This window comes from Lynx canadensis, chromosome D4, assembly GCF_007474595.2.
Source record: "Lynx canadensis isolate LIC74 chromosome D4, mLynCan4.pri.v2, whole genome shotgun sequence".
NCBI lineage: Eukaryota > Metazoa > Chordata > Mammalia > Carnivora > Felidae > Lynx > Lynx canadensis.
Window position 1 is genome coordinate 66535108 of NC_044315.2, and position 20654 is coordinate 66555761.

Sequence of the window (20654 nt, forward strand, 5' to 3'; positions counted from 1 at the left end):
TACCCTCATGAAATTGTAATCTGCTGGGGAAGCAAATAATTATATGTGAAGTGATAATTACTGTAATGGTGGTATATGCACACTATGTTATAGGGACACAAAGGAAGGGAATCTGGTCCCTATTGTGAGGGTTCCAAATTTTTTAAAAAACTATTATAGGGTTTTGATTTCTCAAGAGTTCTTAGGCACTGCCACAGAATTGAACATATATTTGTTTCTGTGCATGTTTGCGATGAATTAAAAACATCTTCATTGGCAAAGACAACAGCTAATTTTGATTTAAAATATAAATTTACTCAATTCCACCCACTCATTATCTGTGTTATAATCACTGTAATCTTCACATTCCTTCTCCTTAGTCAGCCTGGACTTCATAAGTCAGTTCTTACCTATTCTGTCATGGAAAGGAAGCCAGATTGGAGTAAGAATCCTATACTGAGTACCTACAAGTTCCTGCTTTAATAAAGGTTTCTAGTATAGCAAGGAAACTCAGTAAATCCATTCATGGTACTGTAGAAGGGAGGGGGTGCAAAGCAGATCTTTGGTCTTATTAGTCTGTCCTTGGTATCAAGTCCCTAAGAAGTTTGGACACTTGTTGGATGTAATGGGGAAAAATGAAGGCCATCAAAACTGTCTAATTAAAAAAATTAAATGGTAATTTCAAATTAAAAACATTGCTCACCACTGATTCAGAAGAAAGACAACTTAGAACTACTGTTGGAGGATTGCAGACAAGGCTCGTCTGTATAATTTTGATCATGTTTCATTGACGACGGAGGTAAAAGATGCTGTTTGCTATATTGCAAAGCAGGATGATCTTGGCTTATCGCCAGTAATTATCATGTGCTCATGTTCGAGAAAGGCGGTCACTGAGGAGTCTGATGTAAGAACATCTTTGTAGCGGGTCCCCAGGTATCTATCTATCTATCTATCTATCTATCTGTTTTTAGGGCAGTTGGAGGAAGAATGAAGACAAAAGCAAGATACCTCCCCATGATCTTTCTATCACTGTGTAATTACATAACTTGTAAGCAGCTCTAGTTGCCACTTCCCCCTTTTTTCTTAAACGGATGAATGTTTGTGATTTAGCATAAAGTTCATGAACTAAGAAAAGCAGTTGGACACAGATGCCTGTATCTTTCCACTCAATGTATCTTATTACCTTTAACTGCCTGTTAAAATCATGCTTTTATTTTTACCTTTCAAATATAAATTGCCAACACCAGGCTTAGCAAATGAAACGGATTACTTATGGTAACTGTAAGTAGTTATGCACTCCAAATCCTTGAGAGAGCTTTCCCAAAGGGCAGGCAATGTCTTTCAAAATCCTATTACAGGATTTTATTTGCAGGTGCTGTGAACAGAAGGCTGAAAACCTCCATGTTTTATTGCTACCCAACTTCATCAGGTCTGCTCACTCTATTGAAAATTGTGGCAAAAATGATACACATCAGCTCTTTTATTCTTTTGTTACTACTCTGCGCAAATAAAAGCATATTGGGGAATTTAATGAAGCAGTATGTCCTTGGAGGGAGCTTTGAAGATTTGGAGTGTACGACTATTTGTCTTTAATACCGGAGATTTTCGTGTAAAACAGACTGGCATGAACAAAAGAAAGTCCTCACAGATAGCCCATTGTTTGCCACACATGTGCTTAAATCACAGATATCTATTAGCAGTCACCTTGGAGGCCTCCTGGGTGTGCCAAGGAGCACCCAGGACAATGAAAACTAGCAGACTCATTGGAACTCTGGAGCCACTTTTGGAGGTGGTCTGTTTGCCCAGAAAGTAGAGAGATCAGGATATCAAAAAACAAAACAAAACACTGGAAGGGGGAATTTGATTATTCAACAAATTAGCAAACATACCCCAAGGACACATGCTGGGAATCTGTGCTGCTTGAGAGGCTACATCTCAGCTTGCTTTGGCCTTCACATGCACGGTTGGCTTTTCATTAGGGCCTGGGAAAGGCAGCTGGGATGGAGGGGATGGATCTGTGCTGCAGAGATCTAGGCACACATGAGGGATGGGCATCCATAGGCTTCTCATGAGGTGTAGTCTTCAGGTTACTGCAATTACTGACCTACCAGTTTCACTCTCCTGATTGCTGGCAAGTAGGACTGTAGGGATGTGTTGATGACCTCATAAGGATAATCTTGACTCTGCTTAAGTTTCTAAGCTTCAGTGCTTAGTTATAATGCATATTTGCAGTATACCTCCTGATTGATCAAAACATAGAAGTATGGGCAACTACAGTTGTGAACTCCTGGCCCAAACGGTGTTGGAGTTGATGCTGGTTTGTCTTTTTGCAGGCTTAACATCGCCAGTACACCACGTCTTTCCCTTTGGAGCAGCCTCGGGGGTTGTCAGTTATTGCTGCTTTGAATGTAGGAGAGAATACAGTCCTCTGGCTTACTCTAGGGAGATGACAAGGGAGCTTGTGGTCAATTAGTGCACCAGAAGTTCTAGGCTGAAGCAATTCTAGATGTACGTGACCAGATAGTACTTAGGAATCTCACCAGTGACATCAACATGAAAATATTGTGGCAGCTTAGTAAATACCGCATGGCACTAATTGTGTGAAAGGCTGAGAGGGCTCCTTCCTAAAGGGAACAACCATAGAACCTTTAGCATCAAGAAATCTTAATGGATACAAAGTAACGAAATGGCTGATTTTTGTATTTTTAAACCAACCTAATGTTCTGTTTGTTTACTACTAAACATTTCTGAGTGGAATAATTCTTATTTGGCAGTCAGTATTTCCCCATCATAGCAGCAAGAATTTTCAGTATGTTTTGGGCACAAAACACATTCTATTTTAGACACCAAAGAATCATTTTTCAATGTTTGCTTCAGAGTTTGTGAGGTAATTTCAACAGATCTCACAAAAATGTTTACTTAATAGTTCCCATCTCTATTCCTGCAGTACTTTTTACGCATCTCTATTTTGGCATCACTCAGCCATAATCATAGTACCTAATTTGTTTCTCTTTTACTAAACTAGAGCTCAGAGAGGACAGAGGCTTTCTTACTTGGCTTTGAATCTCAGGTCCATTGTAGTGGCGCTCAGTATTGAAGAATCAACAAAATGCTTGAGAGTGTTGTCTGAAAATCAAGTAACTTCTTAGTGTAATTATGCTCTTTTTGTAGCACGTTTTTCATTTTCTCCAAACCATGTCTACACAAGTCTGCTGTGTCAAGGAAAGATTCATAGCATTAGGTAATGATGTTATGAGATTATTGTAAGAATCTTTGGGAAGCTGCATACTTTTATTTAATTAGGAGAAAGTCATACAGAGAGTAAGCATAGAGTATAAAAAGGAGGCCAGAAGCATTCAGTCATTGCTGTTAGGTATTAGGTATCACCAGAGTGTCTCGTGACTCCCTCCGCTTGCCTCCGTATTTGAGACCTACTTGACTTTTTTATTTTTTTCTTGATTCTGGATTGTTGGTATTGCCTCTCTGATCCTTTCATTTCTTCCTGATCCTTCCTGCCCTGTCTAGATTCACATCTGCCAGACCTTTTCCTACCTAACTGATCCCTGACTTGGCCCACCCAATTACTGCTGATGGCTTCCAGTGATACCTGATTTGACCTGACTGGTTATGACCTATCATTTGTCAAAACCTTTGTGTGTTACTAATATCTGCAATATATTTATTCAGCAACTATTCTTTCATTAGAAATAACATGGAAATTTAGGTCAAAACTTTTTATGGGTTTAGTTCCTAAAAAATATACATCCCTACTACAGCTTATCAAATTTACCAGAAGGCCTTGGATTTAGCTATTAGGGCTTATAGTGAATGTGGAGTCTAGGACATAGATGCTCCTGCTAAGACTTCTGTAAGAGATACTGTGGAAGCTTTTCTTTCTTGTTTCCTTGCTTGTATCTATGATGTGTACAAACTGTAGGGAGGAATATGAAGGTATTAAACGTTGTTCTTACCTAACTTCAAGGATATGAATATAATAAAAACATAAACATGAGATAGAGGTCAGTTGTGGTCTTAGAATTGCTTTTTATGTGCTTCAGATTCTCTTTCTCTCTCTGCCCCTCTCCCACTCATGCTCTGTCTCTCCAAAGTAAATAAACATTAAAAAAAAAAAAGAATTGCTTTTTATGGTCTAGTACTATTATTAAAAATTATAATTCTGCCTTCTAGATTACTAACCTTGTATAAGTCAAAAGGCTATATAATGTGAATGTTGTTATACACATATACCCTTCTTTTATTTTTTACTTTATTTTTTTACCTTTCATTTTTTTATTATTATTTTTTAAATATGAAATTTATTGTCGAATTGGTTTCCATACAACACCCAGTGCTCATCCCAACAGATGCCCTCCTCAATACCCATCACCCACCCTCCCCTCCCTCCCACCCCCCATCAACCCTCAGTTTGTTCTCAGTTTTTAAGAGTCTCTTATTCCCTCCCTCTCTAACCTTTTTTTTTTTTTCCTACCCCTCCCCCATGGTCTTCTGTTAAGTTTCTCAGGATCCACATAAGAGTGAAAACATATGCTATCTGTTTTTCTCTGTATGACTTATTTCACTTAGCATAACACTCTCCAGTTCCATCCACGTTGCTACAAAAGGCCATATTTCATTCTTTCTCATTGCCACGTAGTATTCCATTGTGTATATAAACCACAATTTCTTTATCCATTCATCAGTTGTTGGACATTTAGGCTCTTTCTATAATTTGGCTATTGTTGAAAGTGCTGCTATAAACATTGGGGTACAAGTGCCCCTATGCATCAGTACTCCTGTATCCCTTGGGTAAATTCCTGGCAGTGCTATTGCTGGGTCATAGGGTAGATCTATTCTAAATTTTTTGAGGAACCTCCACATTCACATATACCCTTATTTTAAAAACTTTATGGAAAATTTCAAAGCTTCATTTTTCCCATTTTTGGAAATCTTTCTTTTTATACATTCAGATTTGTCTGGTATTTTATTCTTTCAGCCTGAAGATTTTTTTTTTTTTTTAACAGAAGGCTCAATGCCAAATGTGAGGCCTGAACTCACAACCTTGAGGTCAAGAGTCTCATGCTCTACTGACTGAGCCAGCCACAGCCTGAACAGTTTTTGTAGTTCAGGTTTGCTGCTAATAAATTCTTAGAGTTTGTTTGAAAAAGTCTATTTTTGAGAACCATTTTTCTCAGAAATATAGATATAATTTTCTTTTTTTTTAGAGAGCGAGTATGAATGGGGGAGAGGAGCAGTGGGAGAGAGAGAGAGGGAATCCTAAGTGGGGCTCAATCCCACGATTCTGGGACCATGACTGGAGCTGAAATCAAGAGTCAGACCCACGGAGCCACCCAGGGTCCCCTAATAAGTGTTGACTTTTTAAAAATTTTTTTCAATAATTTAAAGATGTCATTGCATGCTTTTTGTTTTGTTTTGCATAGTTTCTGACAAGAAGGTTGCTTAATCTTTGTTTCTCTGTATGTAATGTGCCCACCTCCTGCTGCCATCAAGATGATCTCTTTATTTTTGGTTTTCAACAGTTTGAATATGATATGTATAGTGTGTGTATGTGTGTGTATGCACACATGCGTATGTATATTGGATTTATACTGTTTGGGATTCTCTGAACCTCTTGGATCTGTGCTTTGATTTTTTTTGTTATAAATTTAGTAAATATAGCTGTGCTTTCTTATAAATTTATTTTGTGATAATTTTTGTAAGATTCTCAGTCATTATTTCTTCTAACATTTTCTCTGCCCCATTCAATCTTCTCCTTCTGGCGTTCCAATTACACATATGTTAGACCATTTGATATTGCCCTGTAGTTCTTGGATGCTCTTTTGTGGGCTTTTGATTTTTCGCTCTTTTTTTCTTTGTGTTTCATTTTCAGTAATTTCTATTGACCTATCCTTGAGTTTATTGATTCTTTCCTGGGCTGTGTTTAGTCTGTTGATGAGCCTGACAAAAGCATTCTTCATCTTGTTACCATGTTTTTTTTTTATTTTTAGCATTTCCTTAAGTCTTACAGTGTCCATCTCTCTGCTTGAGTTTGAGGTCTCAGGTTTCAGATATAGATTTTCCACTTATTTTCTCTGAACCTTGGTTTTCTCTTTTACAAAGTAGAAAAATCAGGAACATATAATAATGACTAACAGACTTATTTTGAGGATCAAATAGGATCCCTTGGGCTAGTCCCTACCTCTCCCTTCCCTCAGTCTCAATCATTGTCATTTAAGGTTTGCACAGTATGATTACGTTGACCCTATTTAGTTCCTAAATTGTAAGATTGTGTGAAGGGGAAGGGACCTAACATTTACTGACAGCCTGTATTAATCTCATATAGAATTTGAGAAGGGGATAAAAATCACATTTAAAACGTGCTTTTGTAAAACATTTTACTTCTGCCAGGTCTATGTGGATTTTAATTGGAAGAAACAGACAGCATTAAATCCAGTTGCCACTTGGTTAAATCTGTTAAAGAATCATTAAAATTTTTCAACTGTTGGGTTTCTTGACTCGCTTGAGAAATGTCATGGCTCATAAAACATCTTACTTTCTTTCTCGGTGCCTATAGGATTTTAAATAATTGAGTTGGCTCCCCAGTTTTGCGTTGTGAGGAAAAACTAGTGGAGTTTTGTTCCTTACTGACTGGTGCAAATGAACGATATTCTCATTGGATTTGGCTTCGTGGTCACAGAGTTGGATTCAGAGTCTGGTTGCACAACTCTAAAATCTTGGGCTGATTATTTAACTTTTGAGTTTGGGTTGTTTTTTGTTGTTGTTGTTGTTGTTGTTGTTTTTTAATCTGTGAAATAAGGATGATAACCTGCATCAGAGAGCTGTTTTGAAGACATAATGTATGTAAAGAAGACATAAAGTATGTAAAGCTTTGGGTATAGTACCTAGTTAATAGTGATCAGTGACTGATAACATTAAGAACAGTAGCTAAAATGCAAACATGCCACCATTCAGTCAAGTTGTAGTAAATAGAAGGGGAAAGGCAACTTTAATATTCTTTTTATTTCTTTTATTTGGAAAGGTCCATCTGGTAAAAGGATATCTTAATAGGGAGAGGTTAACTAAAAAGTGTGGATGAATAAGAATAACTAAGAATTAGTGCTTACTGTGTGATAGATACTCACGTTTAGTCCTCAGAATACCCCCAAGCCATCGTTCCTCTGAGACGCCTTTCTTTATCTGAGTAAGAGCGACCACCCTCTCCTTGATGTTCTTCTGTTCTAGTTTGTACCTTGTCACTATCTTTTACATGTAACTCCCTCCTCTCTCCGCTTCTCCTCCCCAGTGAAAGGTTTTTTACGTATTTGGTCGCAAGTGGCCCACAGTAAGTAGAATTAAATTGTTGGGATGTCAAATCTCTGTGTGTTTCTGGTCAAGAGTGAAATCCCACTTTCTTTATGTTGTAGGTGAAAATTTAAGCATTAAAAACTGAATGTTGGTCTAAGGTAACATTGCTAAGAAAATAGCTGTGGATAAAGAAACTGCTCAATCAATCCGAGGCTCCTCCCTGCCCCCCCCCTCATAGACTGTGTTGTTTTGTTTTTTTTTTTTAGACTGTTTAAGATAAACAAATACAGCATCTTAAAGTAGCTCTTGCTCTGGAAATTACCTTAGGGTAAATATGAATTTCAAAGAGGTATCCAAATTCTGTGTTTGTAAGTCATTTTACTCTAATGGGAATTATTCAAGATTGAAATTATTTAATACAAAGAAACATTCTTTATTCGTACTGTGAGTAGCTGTGTTCCAAACATAGACCACAATACTGGCATTCTTGCTTGAAAAGTACAAGGAATAATGTCAAATTATTTTTGCAGCTTTTCTTTTCTTTCTTTTTTTTTTTTGTCATAAAAATTTTCACAAAATTGTCCTGCTGATCATAGATTTTTACAGTTGGAAGGAACCTAAGAGATGCAGTCTAACTCCTTCCTGCCACCCAGAGAGGTGAAGCAATTTTTCCAAAGTCACGTAGCTAACTAATGACAGAACCGGCGAGAGAACAGAGTCCTTGATCCATTTTCCATAGTGTTACATTCCTTAGGAAAAAACTGCCTACTCATTCTTGGTTTTTAATTTTAGTTAGAGTCTTAGGGTAAGGTTTTCCCTGTGAGTCACTACTGCTCTTTTGTTTTCTTGTGTGGGTGTCTGGGACCAATCTATTAAGGGGGGTGGAGTTTTTTGCTGTTGTTGTTGAACAATTGAACAGTGTAAGGCACTAAACAAGGAAAAGGCATCTGTCTGGTTAGCATGTGAGGGGTAGGGAAGAAGGGTTGTAGCTCAGACTCTCTGCTTTTAACATTGATAAGCAGGTATTTTAAAGTTGAGTTTCCTAACTTGGGGTCTGAATTCCCTAAAGTTTTATGAAAACTATGCAAATAGATACATACCTCCCAAGAAAAGAATGTGTAGCTTTCATCAAGTTATTAAAGGGTACATAGCTAAAAACTGTTGTTTTCTTTTTTAAAGGGAGGAAAAGCCAATAAGCAAACCTGAGAACCAGTTCCCGACTCTTGTACTCTAAATACTAATTATACTAGAGGCCTCCTTATTATCTCCAGCCACCTTCTGTTGGTATGCCCTTTCCTGAAGATAAGCCTTCCCAGATGGCTTCCTGGATCTTGTCATGGAAGCCATTGGAGGCCCCAACCTTCTCGAAAGAACGTTTCCCATAGGTTTCCCAAGGCTGCCTTCTCTCCCTTCTCTGCCTATTGTTTCCAGCATAGGGTGGGAGACCCTGGGTTTTTTGTTCATTAGAAAACTTAGGGGTGTTTTTTCTATTACGTTCTGGTTAAAAGGAATTTGTAAGCTGACTTGAGAGCCTGAGAGTATTTGCTATAAGAAAAAAAAATGCAATCAGGATTCCATTCAATACTTCGCACATTTACTTTTAGAATGCTTCTAGTTCTTCAGTTAGGGAATCTCTGTTTGATCGAGAAACTCTTTCTACTTTCTAGAAACAGACTGAAAATCCGTGGATGGTGGCTTAGGAGTTACCCAGATCTGTCTCTAAAAATGTTTTAATTTAGTTTTTCTCTCCTGAATTTTATTAGATCTAAAAGAAATTACCCTTGAATAGGAATTCACTTTAATGGGCTTTCTTCCTAGAAAAGAACATAATATGTAAAGCACATTCTAGATTAAAAAAAATTTTTTTAATGTTTATTTCTGAGAGAGATGGACAGACAGACAGTGCAAGCTGGGGAATGGCAGAGAGAGAAGGAGACCCAGAATCCGAAGCAGGCTCCAGGCTCTGAGCCGTTAGCACAGAGCCCGACGTGGGGCTCGACTCACGAACTGTGAGATCATGACCCGCGCCGAAGTCAGACGCTTAACTGACTGAGCCACCCAGGCGCCCCTCTAAATTTTTAAGTTTAGCATCTGGACACACAAAGAGAAAGCAACCACTAAGATTAAAGTTGGAAGAATTTGTTTGTTCATTTATTCGTTAAAAAAGGCCGTATTGAATACATGTCTTGAACCCTCAGGTGTCATGTTAGGTGCTGGGAAATGAGAAGAGGTCTTTTCCCTTGTGAAGCTCATGTTCTTCTGGGGATACAGTTAACAATTCCAACCCAGAATGCTAACTACTCTAATAGAGGTGCAAGAAAAGCATTGGAGTCAGTACTCTGCCTAACCAGGAAGAAAGGTGGGGTGTTAGGGAAAACTTCCCAGAAAAGTGACCTGTACTTGAGTTGTATCTTAATAGGTTCAGTAGAAACTTGTCAGGCAAGAAGGAGTCTAGGTATAAGTGGTATTTTTGTGCCTTCCTCATTTTAACTACGTTTAACATTCGCCACTCTCTTATTTTGTATTTTCAATTAGAGCTCTAAACGAGAATGGAAGCCACTGGAGGACCGTAGCTGTACAGACATACCCTGGCTGCTGCTTTTTATTCTCTTCTGCATTGGAATGGTAAGAACACTCTCCTAGATGATCAGAACCTGGTGAACTCATGATCCAAGGGGATGATGGGGAATTGGTTTAAAGGGGGAGCTTGTTATTTATTTATTTATTTATTTATTTATTTATTTATTCATTTATTTATATTTAACCCCTCCTGAATTGCTTATAACAGGAGGTCCTAGGATATCATTGAAGCTGGTTATTTTTGTCCCATAAAATTCATTGGTATTTGATACCCCTTGATTTTTTTTTCTTTTTTTAAGCTTACATGAGATAACATTAAGGGGATTGGAACTTTGTCTCTTTTACTAGATCACTTAAGGAAGCCAGATCATTCCACATAAATTTCTGTGAATTGTGATCTTAATGGCATGTTGACCAGAGCACTGGGCATGGAGTCTTGAGTATTTATCCAACCCAATCACACAAACCTGATGGCTATTTTTGTACCAGTTTTCCTTTCAGGGACTTGGTGTGTTCCTTTGTATAACATTAGAAGTTGTGCCAGGGGGTATCGACAGTGTTTCCAATTCTGACATCTTTTAGTTCTTCCTGAAGAGGTGAAGCTGCTTGCTCACTGCTTCTGCCCATACTAGGCCCCTGCTGCCTGCTGTGTGTGCTGTACTGAGTGGCGTCTCTCAGTTGGAGGTGGGGGACTTGGTGATTTTCCATTGGGTATAGACGATGGAGGAGCAGAGTCCCTCGTACAGAGTGTCGGGGGTGTGCTGATTCAAACTGCATACCCATCCGGCCCTGCAGGGGTTTCTGACACAGCCTTCAGGGACTTGAGAGTCCCTGCCAGTGTGCTGGGCTGGAAAAGAAGGTTGGAAACAGCGGTTTTAAAGCTAGCTGATGTGTAGAGCTACAGTTGGAATGGACTTGGAAATCCTCATCTGGCTCATCACCCTCATTCTACAGAGTGAGAAGCTCAAACCCAGAGATGGCAATGACCATCCCAAGGCTCATTGTTAGTTATTAGCAGGGCTGAGAACAGAATCCCGGTCTCATAATTTCCAGGGCAGTGCTCTTTTCTGCCACCTTGTTTCCTCTTCCTCAAGGGGACTGTGCAGATGGTATCGCTTTCTTTTTCGTGGTCTTTACAAACCAAAACACAAATACACTACCTCTGGCAGCCTTTTTTCACAAATACGTGAGCGGTTTTAACCCCCCATTTCCCCATATCTTTTATAGAGCTTCTTTAGGAAAATCTTATTCTGTGTCCTCTGCAACGGTACACCTTGCAAATGCCACTTGAAAATCACAGAACTACCCTAAGCCTAATAGGCATAATTAGCAGGTGCCAGTTCTGAACCTGAAGAAAGGATAAGAAAGCAGTAGACTTTTTAAAGAGATATAATAAATTGAGTAAAATAAGGAGTGTTAGTTTTAAAGATAATAGCTTAGTTTCAAGAAACCTGAGATACTTAGAAAACATCAAAATACCCATTTCCTCACTTAGGACTTCTAAGATGTTGTTCAAGAGTCTTCTTAGTTTAATGGAGTGGCACCTGAAATGCAGTGTGCATACAGAGTGTGGGAAAAATTTTTTTGTTAACAGAATTAGTCCACCACCTCTCCCCATACCCTGAATCATCCCTGAGACAAACAGCAGCTGACCTTTCGAAATTAGATTTATAAACACATGTACCTGCCACTCCAGGTGCTTTTGATTTTCTACTCTAAAATAGCTCGGGAAAGCATCATGAATGTTGATAGGCTGACTTGGGAGTGACCTGAGAGTAAGGAGTATTTGTTTACTGACATGTTTTAATGCAATGGTAATTAATGTTGATGTCAGTGCAGTGGTAATTAAGACCCACTGTGGGTTCTTTTTATTTTTCTTTTATTAAAAAAATTTTTTTTAATGTTTATTTTCTCAGAAAGAGACAGAGAGTGTGAGCTGGGGAGGGGCAGACAGAGAGGGAGACACAGAATCCAAAGCAGGCTTCAGGCTCTGAGCGGTCAGCACAGAGCCTGATGCGGGGCTTGAACTCATATCACAAACCACAGGATCATGACCTGAGCAGAAGTCAGACGCCTAACCGGCTGAGCCACCCAGGCGCCCCCCCCCCCAACCCACTGTGTGTACTTTTAAATGCAGGCATAGTGTTATGTGTCTTGGAAGGATTTTTTTAATGGATTACCTCCGTGGAGTTGAGCTAACCTCAAATTTTGCCATGTGGAAACTGGAGAAATTTTCAAGTTCTGTTGCCCACCATACTGGCACAACACAATAGTAGACCAATGTTTCTTTGTCTTCCGTGTATTCGTTTTGTATGGTTTTGAAAAGGTTTTTTTCTTTTAGGATTTCATCCTATAGTACTTCTCAGAGAAACATTCATCAAACATTTATTGATTTATTGAGCATTGCCCTATGCTTGATGCTTTTGTATGTACTTATCTTGTTAAATTTTCCCAGTTATCTTATGAAATAAGTTTTATCCCTAGCTTATGAACAAGGTGTAACAAGGTTAAATATTTGCTTGTCTAAGAATATAATAATGGCAATACACGGCAAAGATAGAATAGGAACCAGAAGTTTCTGCCTATACTCTTTTGATCTAGTGGCCTTTCTGTCATCTTGTGACCTAATTTTCAAGTCATACCTTTATTCACTGTCCCTTACTTGTAGTTCTTTGCTCATTCCTTGATGTCTGTGCTTTGAAATATGTTAAGATCTTGTCTTATTTCATTCATCTTCACCATTAAGTCTTATTTACACATGTTCACCTCTTCATAAATATTTGTACTTCTCTTTTATTTCCTCTCTTACATTCAAGATTTTTCCATGCTTACTTGTCTTGTCTAGAACTTAGGGTATTTTTCTTTTCTTTAATTTTATTTTAGGTGGGGGGCGGGGGGGGAGTGCACATGAAAGTGTGGGAGAGAGGCCGAGGTGGGGGGAGAGAGAGAGAGAGAGAGAGAGAATGAGAATCTTAAGCAGGTTCCATGCCCAGCATGTAGCCTGATACAGGGCTCAATCCCATGACCGTGGATCACGACCTGAGCTGAAATCAAGAGTCAGATGCTTAACCAACTGAGCCACCCAGGTGCCCCAAGAACTTAGGTTATTTTCCAAAGCAAATTGCTACCAGCCTTCTTGAGAGCTATCATCTTCCCCATTTGAACTTTCATCAGTATTTTGAAATTATTGGACATACATTTAACTCCATTCTAAAAAATTGCACGTAGTATTGTGCTTCTAAATTTCTATTTTCCTTTAAGGTAGTAATCAAGTGGTTCTCATATTAGACAATAAAAAAAATACTTGTTCCTGGGTCCCACCTCTGATTGTGATTTAATCTCTGTGTTCGATGTTCAGTCGGGATTGAGAGACCACTGTTTTAGGCACCAATAAACTGCTGAAGAGTTTTGAGCAAGAAATGATGTGACCGGGTTTAGGAAGATAGCCCTGGTAGCCAATGTTAAAGATGGTCTGTAAAGCCATTGTAAAGGGGAACCACTTTGAAGGCTGATGGAATAGTTCAGATAACATGTGGAAAACTGGAAATAAGGTAGTAATAAAGGAGAGGAAGAGAGAGCATCAATGTTGCAGGCAAGACAGAGGCAGAGTAAGGATGACTAAGAGGTTCTTGTGTTAGGGGTTCAGGTTAGAACTTTTCAGCTCAAATCTGACTCCAGCTTGTAAGTTCCAAACCACAGTTTCTGTACACATGAAGGAACAAAAATAAGATGGATAAACAAATATTACTTTATTATTTTTTTAAATTTTTTAATGTTTTTATTTATTTTTGAGAGAGAGACACAGAGTGTGAGCAGGGGAGGGGCAGAAAGAAAGGGAGACACAGAATCCGAAGCAGACTCCAGGCTCTGAGCTGTCAGCACAGAGCCCAATGCAGGGCTCAGACCCACAAACCATGAAATTATGACCTGAGCTGAAGTCAGATGCTCAACCAACTGAGCCACCCGGGCACCCCAATACTAATTTATTAGTCACCAGACAGTCACCTGATTATATCCAATAAAGAAATCCTTGGTGAAAATGACTTGTAGAATGAACCTTGTGCCATGTGGGCTGAAGATCCTTCCCATCTTGGATAGTGCAAGTTCATTCTCTCTCAGGGAGAGAGAGGTATGTATGAGAAGAGGGAAGAGATCCATCGGGACCCTATCTACCCAGATCAGCTTACCGCAGAAATCAGGAAAGAGAGGCAACTGGATGGCCCTAGTAGGAGTGCTTACCATGGACAGTGGAAGGTAGAGAGACCTTACAATTTAGCCCTCTTACTTATTGCTTCTTACTGTGGACGAGGGGCTGTTCTGTATGTGACACAGAAACATTGAAATTTCACAACTACATTCTCATTTTACAGATAGAGAGCAGAGGCACAGAGATAAGTTCAATAACTTATCTAGATAACCCAGTGGCAGCATTGAACCCGGAAGAGAAGAGGTAGAAAAGGTGAGGCCTCAAGAGATAGTCCCTCCTTTGTTGCCTGGAATTGGGAACAACAGATAGTTATTTAGAACATGGATGCGGTAACCTTGCCGGCCAGTAAAATGTTGTCTCATCAGTATTTCAGATTCTGAGCAAACAGTTTAGCATTCTTACTTCCTCTGGCACAGTTAGGAAGCAATAGTGATGGCCAGAAGTGTGGAGAGGGGAGACTGAGCAGTACCCTCACTCCGTATCTTACATGTGCAGTCCTGTAAAGAATGAAACGACAAATGCAGACAGGGTATGTGCAGGAGAGGTGAGTGGTTTGGGGAAGTGTGGAATGAGAAGATGAATTCGACAGAAGTAGGGCATGGGTAAGGATAAGCACTGGGAAATGCAGAGTTGGAGCTTTGGAGAATGGTCTGGACTAGAGCTAGGCGTAGGAGACATCATTGCATACGTTGTCCCTTCAGACTGCTTTCAAGGACCTTTTTTTAATTTTATAGCATTAGTCTAGTTCCCAGAACATAGTGTTTCTACCTCATTAACTATTGTTGAGCATGCAGCACCTAGTGAAAGACTCAGAGACTCACTGCAGTATTTAGTCATCTGTGTGATGGTCTGTGCTTTGCCAGGAAGAGGAAGAAAATTACCTTAAGGTTACCTGATCCAAATATGTACCTACTTAATGTTAAATCCTTTGTTTTTTTTTCCTTTTTTTTATTATGGTAAAATATAAATAACATAAACTTTACCATGTTAACTATTTTTACATTGATTATATGGATTTGGTTTTTAATTTAATTTAATTTTTTATTTTTTTATTAATTTTATTATTTTTTTAAATTTACATCCAAATTAGGTAGCGTATAGTGCACAATGATTTCAGGAGTAGATTCCTTAATGCTCCTTACCCATTTAGCCCATTATCCCCTCCCATACTCCCTCCAGTAACCCTCTGTTCTCCATATCCATGAGTCTCTTATGTTTTGTCCCCCTCCCTGCCTTCATATTATTTTTGTTTCCCTTCCCTTATGTTCATCTGTTTTGTCTCTCAAAGTCCTCATATAGTGAAGTCATATGATGTTTGTCTTTCTCTGACTAATTTCACTTAGCATAATACCTTCCAATTCCATCCATGTAGTTGCAAATGGCAAGATTTCATTATTTTTGATTGCCGAGTAATACTCCATTGTATATATATACCACATCTTCTTTATCCATTCATCCATTGAGGGACATTTGGGCTCTTTCCATACTTTGGCTATTGTTGATAGTGCTGCTATAAACATTGGAGTGCATGTGTCCCTTTGAAACAGCACAACTGTATCCTTGGATAAATACCTACTAGTGCAATTGCTGGGTCATAGGGTAGTTCTATTTTGAGTTTTTTGAGAAACCTCCATACTGTTTTCCAGAGTGGCTGCACCAGCTTGCATTCCCAGGATTTTCTTTCTTTTTTTTTTATTTTATTTTTATTTATTTTTTTATTTTAGAGAGAGAGAGCAAAAGCAGGGGAGGGACAGAGAGAGAGAGAGAGAGAGAGAGAGAGAGAGAGAGAAAATCAGCGCAGAGCCTGATGCAGGGCTTGATATCATGACCATGAGATCATGACCTGAGCCGAAATCGGGAGTTGGATGCTTAACTGACTGAGCCACCCATGTACCCCTAAATGGATTTGCTTTTAACCTACTCTTGTTTTTGTATTCTTGGTCACTATGCTGGACCAAATGGGCTTATACTTCTTCCTGCAAGTATACTCTGAAAAATTTTACTTTGTGTCTACTTTCCCTTAGGATCATAAATTTTGAGGAGAGGAAAGCACTTTAGAGATTAATCTAGTTAAACCCAGGAAACTGAGGCTCAGAATTTAAAGTAACTTACCCAAGATCATAGGGAGTATTTGTATCAGAGCTGGGTTCATTGTCTAGTATTCCCTGTTTGTGTTTTTTCTTTTTTTCATCGCTCAAGCTGCCCATGAAACTGAGCCTATCTGATTTTGCTTCCTCATACCGCATGATTTTCTAACCTTTTGAGAACATTTCAGTTCTTTTTTTTTTTTTTTTAACGTTTATTTTTTTGAGAGACAGAGAAAGACAGAGCTCAAGCGGGGGAGGGGAAGAGAGGGAGACAAAGAATCTGAAGCAGGCTCCAGGTTCCCAGCTGGAGTCAGCTGATGCAGGGCTCAAACTCACAAACCATGAGATCATGACCTGAGCCGAAGTTGGCTGCTTAACCAACTGAGCCACACAGGTGCCCCCATTTCAGTTATTTTAGGGTAAACTTCATGTATTTTAACCTTTTTGTACCCTGCATAGCATCTTGCATTTGTAAATGCTCAGTAAATACTTTTTGGGTGTATATTTTCTAGACTTCCAAACATTCTTGCTTATTGATTCTTTCTTCTTTCTTAGAGTAATACATCCTATTAATGTGTGAAGAAATCCAGAAATCTGGAAGATTGGCAAAATTAAAAAAAAATTTTTTTAGTTTGTATAAATATTAGTTATTCATCAGGTATTCTTTTTATAAAATGTATTTATTTTGAGAGAGTGTGTGTGCACACGTGAGCGGGGGAGGCACAGAGAGAGGGGGAGAGAGGATCCCAAGCAGGCTCCATGCTGTCAGTACAGAGCCCGACTTGGGGCTCAATCCCACAAACTGTGAGATCATGACCTGAGCCGAAATTAAGAGTCAGATGCTAACTGACTGAGCCATCCAGGTGCCCCTGCATCAGGCATTCTTGTCCTGTCTTCTAGGTCCTAATAGCCTTCCTTGTCTCCGGGTTCTCAGAAAAGGAGGAACAGAAGCCAAATGCTGCTTCAAGGTTTGACAAATTAGTGATTAGGAGATTGATTCCAAGCTTTCACTGAGTTTAGGAATAGAGGTAGAGGATTAGGTATAGAACTAAAGGAGGTAGTATTGAAGGGGGAAAAAAGAGCCTGGATATACTTTCATTTCAGAGCTATAAACATAAATCTTTTCCCCCATCTTTCTATTTTGAAACATTTCACTAGATTTGTATTTCATCCCCACCCGCCACACACCACATGTGTTTTTGTTGACCGGTTTTTTTCCACGCCCAAAACCCAAACTAAGGCTTTCGCCTTGCTCAGTTGCATGTTAAGGCTCCAGGTTTGAAATTCACACATGCTTGTGACATAAAATGTGTCCCCTTTTTTGACTACTAGTGAATGAAACTAAGCAAATCCTCCTTCTTAAATTGAACTAATGAGTCCAGTTCAGAAATTGTCTGTCTCCCTCTGAGGCAGTAGGTACTTCCTAGTTTGCCAGATCTGGCATGGGATCCACCACCGCTGTATGCCTTTATCTGATTTGAGTCACCTTCTGTTTGTGATTAGATTTGTCTGCTCCTCTCTCTCTCTCTCAAAATAGCTGTTCTGAAAGCAATTCAGTAACTCAGTCCTTTTAAGATTTTAGCCATGGTTCTCTTCCTTACTAATAGGCTTACTTTCTCTGCAGTGATTGCTCTCTTCTATAGGCATATAAAAGCTTTCCTCATCCCCCTTATCATTTGCTTCATTAATATGATTTCCTTCTCTTGAATGCCTCTTCCTCTCCCCGCTTAGAGCCATTAAATTATTGAGTGCATTCTGTAAAGTTTCTCTCATCCTATTTTAATTTCGTGCACCACATTTTTTTTCTCATCTGAAACTATATTGCTTCCTGCATTTGGATTTCAGAATTTTTTGTTTTTTAAAGGAGATTGTATTTTTAATTATATTTGGCCTAATTCCCCATTGTAGGTACGTGTACCATATGGGAAGTCCCTGGGATAACAGTCATGGTTTCTTCCTACCTTCTTAGCTTACTATTCTCCTTCCTTTCTCCCCTGAAGCTTCTCACCCTCTCTTCTCTAATGCTTTTGGAAACTACTAAGAAGTTTAAATGGCCAGTGTGAAAATATGTCAGTGTCCCCATTTTACCATATATATGTAACATTTATAATTTATACTCTGCCTACATCCCAGAGGGATGTGAGGTGGCTTATGATAAAAAAAAAAAAAAAAAAAGAACCTCACATGTCCCACAGTACTGTTAAAAATAGTCAGAAAGGGAAATCAGAAGCCATTGAAAGGAATCTGTAACACAAAATACGTATGAAACATAAGAAGAAAATTTCTATAAAAAGTGAAAGAAGAACATAACCTTTTAATTATGCAAGGGCCTTGCTATTTTGACTATAGTGGAAGAAGATTGTAATTGTGGTCTAAATGTTTCTGTGTAGTGACAGAGTTACAGTATTTCTCATTTTCCCCCTAGAAATTTTTGTTCTAAAAGAAGAGAACTGAAGGAGTGTTTGGTTAGTCCCCAATTACCGTTGTCAGCCTCTTTGGTCTGGCTTCATCATTCAGATTTCCCACTACCAGCCACCATGTCTTGGTCACCAGCTGTGTACCAGACCAGCGAGGGATTAGATGTGCATTATCTCATTTACTCCTCATCACTGGGTTGTGAAATAGAGGATGGGGCTCTGTGTTAGGGATGAGGAGGAAATACTCTAAGTAGGTAATTGGATCAGAGTCGCATAGGTAGTACGTGGTAGAGTGAGGGTTTAAATCCAGATCTTTCTGGGTTCCCTTTCTGTTACTTGGTGGTTCTTCTTGTCAAAGAACTGTGTTGGAAAATTAGCCGTTCAACCTCCTAATGTTTACCTCCACTTCCGGTTTTTGTTCAGTGTAGGATTTCCCAATGATAGGTTCAGGGATCTGCTTAAGATGGAAAGCTGATTTGAACATGTGTATGTGTGCAGGGGATTAAATTTTTTTATTTTCTTATGTTTTCATATTGGCTTGAAGTCCTGACATGGAACTAATTGTCTTGCATTTTTCTTGGAGGAGTCAGGAGAGAGGGAGTGGGCCACAAGGTGAGGGTGCATAGGTGAGTCCTGACCAGCCTGTGCCTGACCCTAGTGCTAGCAGTTAGCTTTGAGGCAGAAGGGTACTAACATTTTTATTGAAACAGGACACTTACATGCATTATTTCGTGTCATTCTCACAGCAGCCTTTGTGGTAAGTGGTTTTAGCCTCAATTTATAGACGGGAAAACTGAAGCACAGAGCATTAAGCAAGTTTGTTCAATGTCACACAAGTAGAAAATGGAGTTCTCAGTGAAGCTTAATCTGCCCCTGGAGCCCATGGTCTTTTCCTTTACATGTTCTCATTTCTAACAATACTAGCTAATATTTATTGAGCTCTTACTATGTGCCAAGCAGGATTCTTAGCACTTTACAGGATTATTTCATTTAATCCTTACAGCAGTCTTATGAGCTACACAGTCATTATCTCCATTTCACAGGTGAGTAAATTGAGGTGTGGAGAGTTAAAGTAACCTGGCAAGGATCAGAAGGCATGGGAGTGGCAAATCTGGGATAGTCTCCACTTCTGGAGTTGACTTTCTTGTAAACCGTAGTTTCAAGCAGTTTCTATTATTTAGAGCCACACTCCTTACTCTTTTTCCTTACCTGCAAGATAAAAATAGAGGGGTCATTCAGAAAAAAAGAATTTGTTTGCCTTTTTAGGAAAGTAATTAAGGGGGGAAATACTTTTCTTGTAGGAACTGTGTGTGAGGACGGTACTTAGCACCGTAGCCCTGAGACCTAGCATGGCTGACTGCTTCTATGAGTACTACTCGTGAGACTTGGCTATGATAAGTTAAACAGTGCTAATCTCTGCCTTCATTAACCACTTCAGTAAAGATGATCAAAACTCAACCTTTCAATGACCACATTGCAAGATTTTCTAGCCCCAGCCTTTTCTCCCAATTCGGTTGATCAGTAATGATTCACCTTACTTCCTATTCTTAATGCCTACCAGCCTGCAGTGGAATATAGGCTGTTACTGCTCTTTGTGCATACTTGATTTAGCAAGCATGATGCAGTTCGGAAGCATCTACCATTTATTTGCCTTGGGCACTGTGATGAATCATATTCCCATGAAATGAAGTGACCTTTGTGGCACACAGACCCAGTGCCTCACTCTCCTTGGCTCTGCAATATTAAAAGCAGAGTAGTGTTTCATGGTGTAATTTTTTGGCTTGTATACAGCTTTACTGAAGGAAGGAAACAGAAATGTTGTGGGCACCAAAGTGGTAATAATTCAAAACCCACGTACCTATTGTTCTTTGAATTTCTTTCTTTCATCGGTTGCTGTTAATTTAACAGAACTCTTTTACAACCAAAAACTGCTGAAGAATGAAACAAGCTGGGTTTGATTTTATGCTCTCATCTAGCTTCTATGGCTTTGGACAACTTATTTAACCTCTCTGGGCCTCAGTTTCCTTATTATGAGGATTAGCGATAACGTCTGGTAAGCACCTACTACAGAGCCTGGCACAG

General features: G+C 39.1%; 1 protein-coding gene across 3 annotated transcripts in view; it reads left to right on the forward strand.

Moving 5' to 3' along the window:
• Positions 1 to 20654, forward strand: part of SLC44A1 (solute carrier family 44 member 1) — a 200313-nt gene that overhangs the window by 45125 nt on the left and 134534 nt on the right. For all 3 annotated transcript variants that reach the window (XM_030293175.1, XM_030293174.2, XM_030293173.1), the window contains exon 2: positions 9817 to 9906. In XM_030293175.1, coding sequence (XP_030149035.1) covers positions 9817 to 9906 — 90 coding nt within the window. The remainder of the gene's footprint in view (positions 1 to 9816; positions 9907 to 20654) is intronic.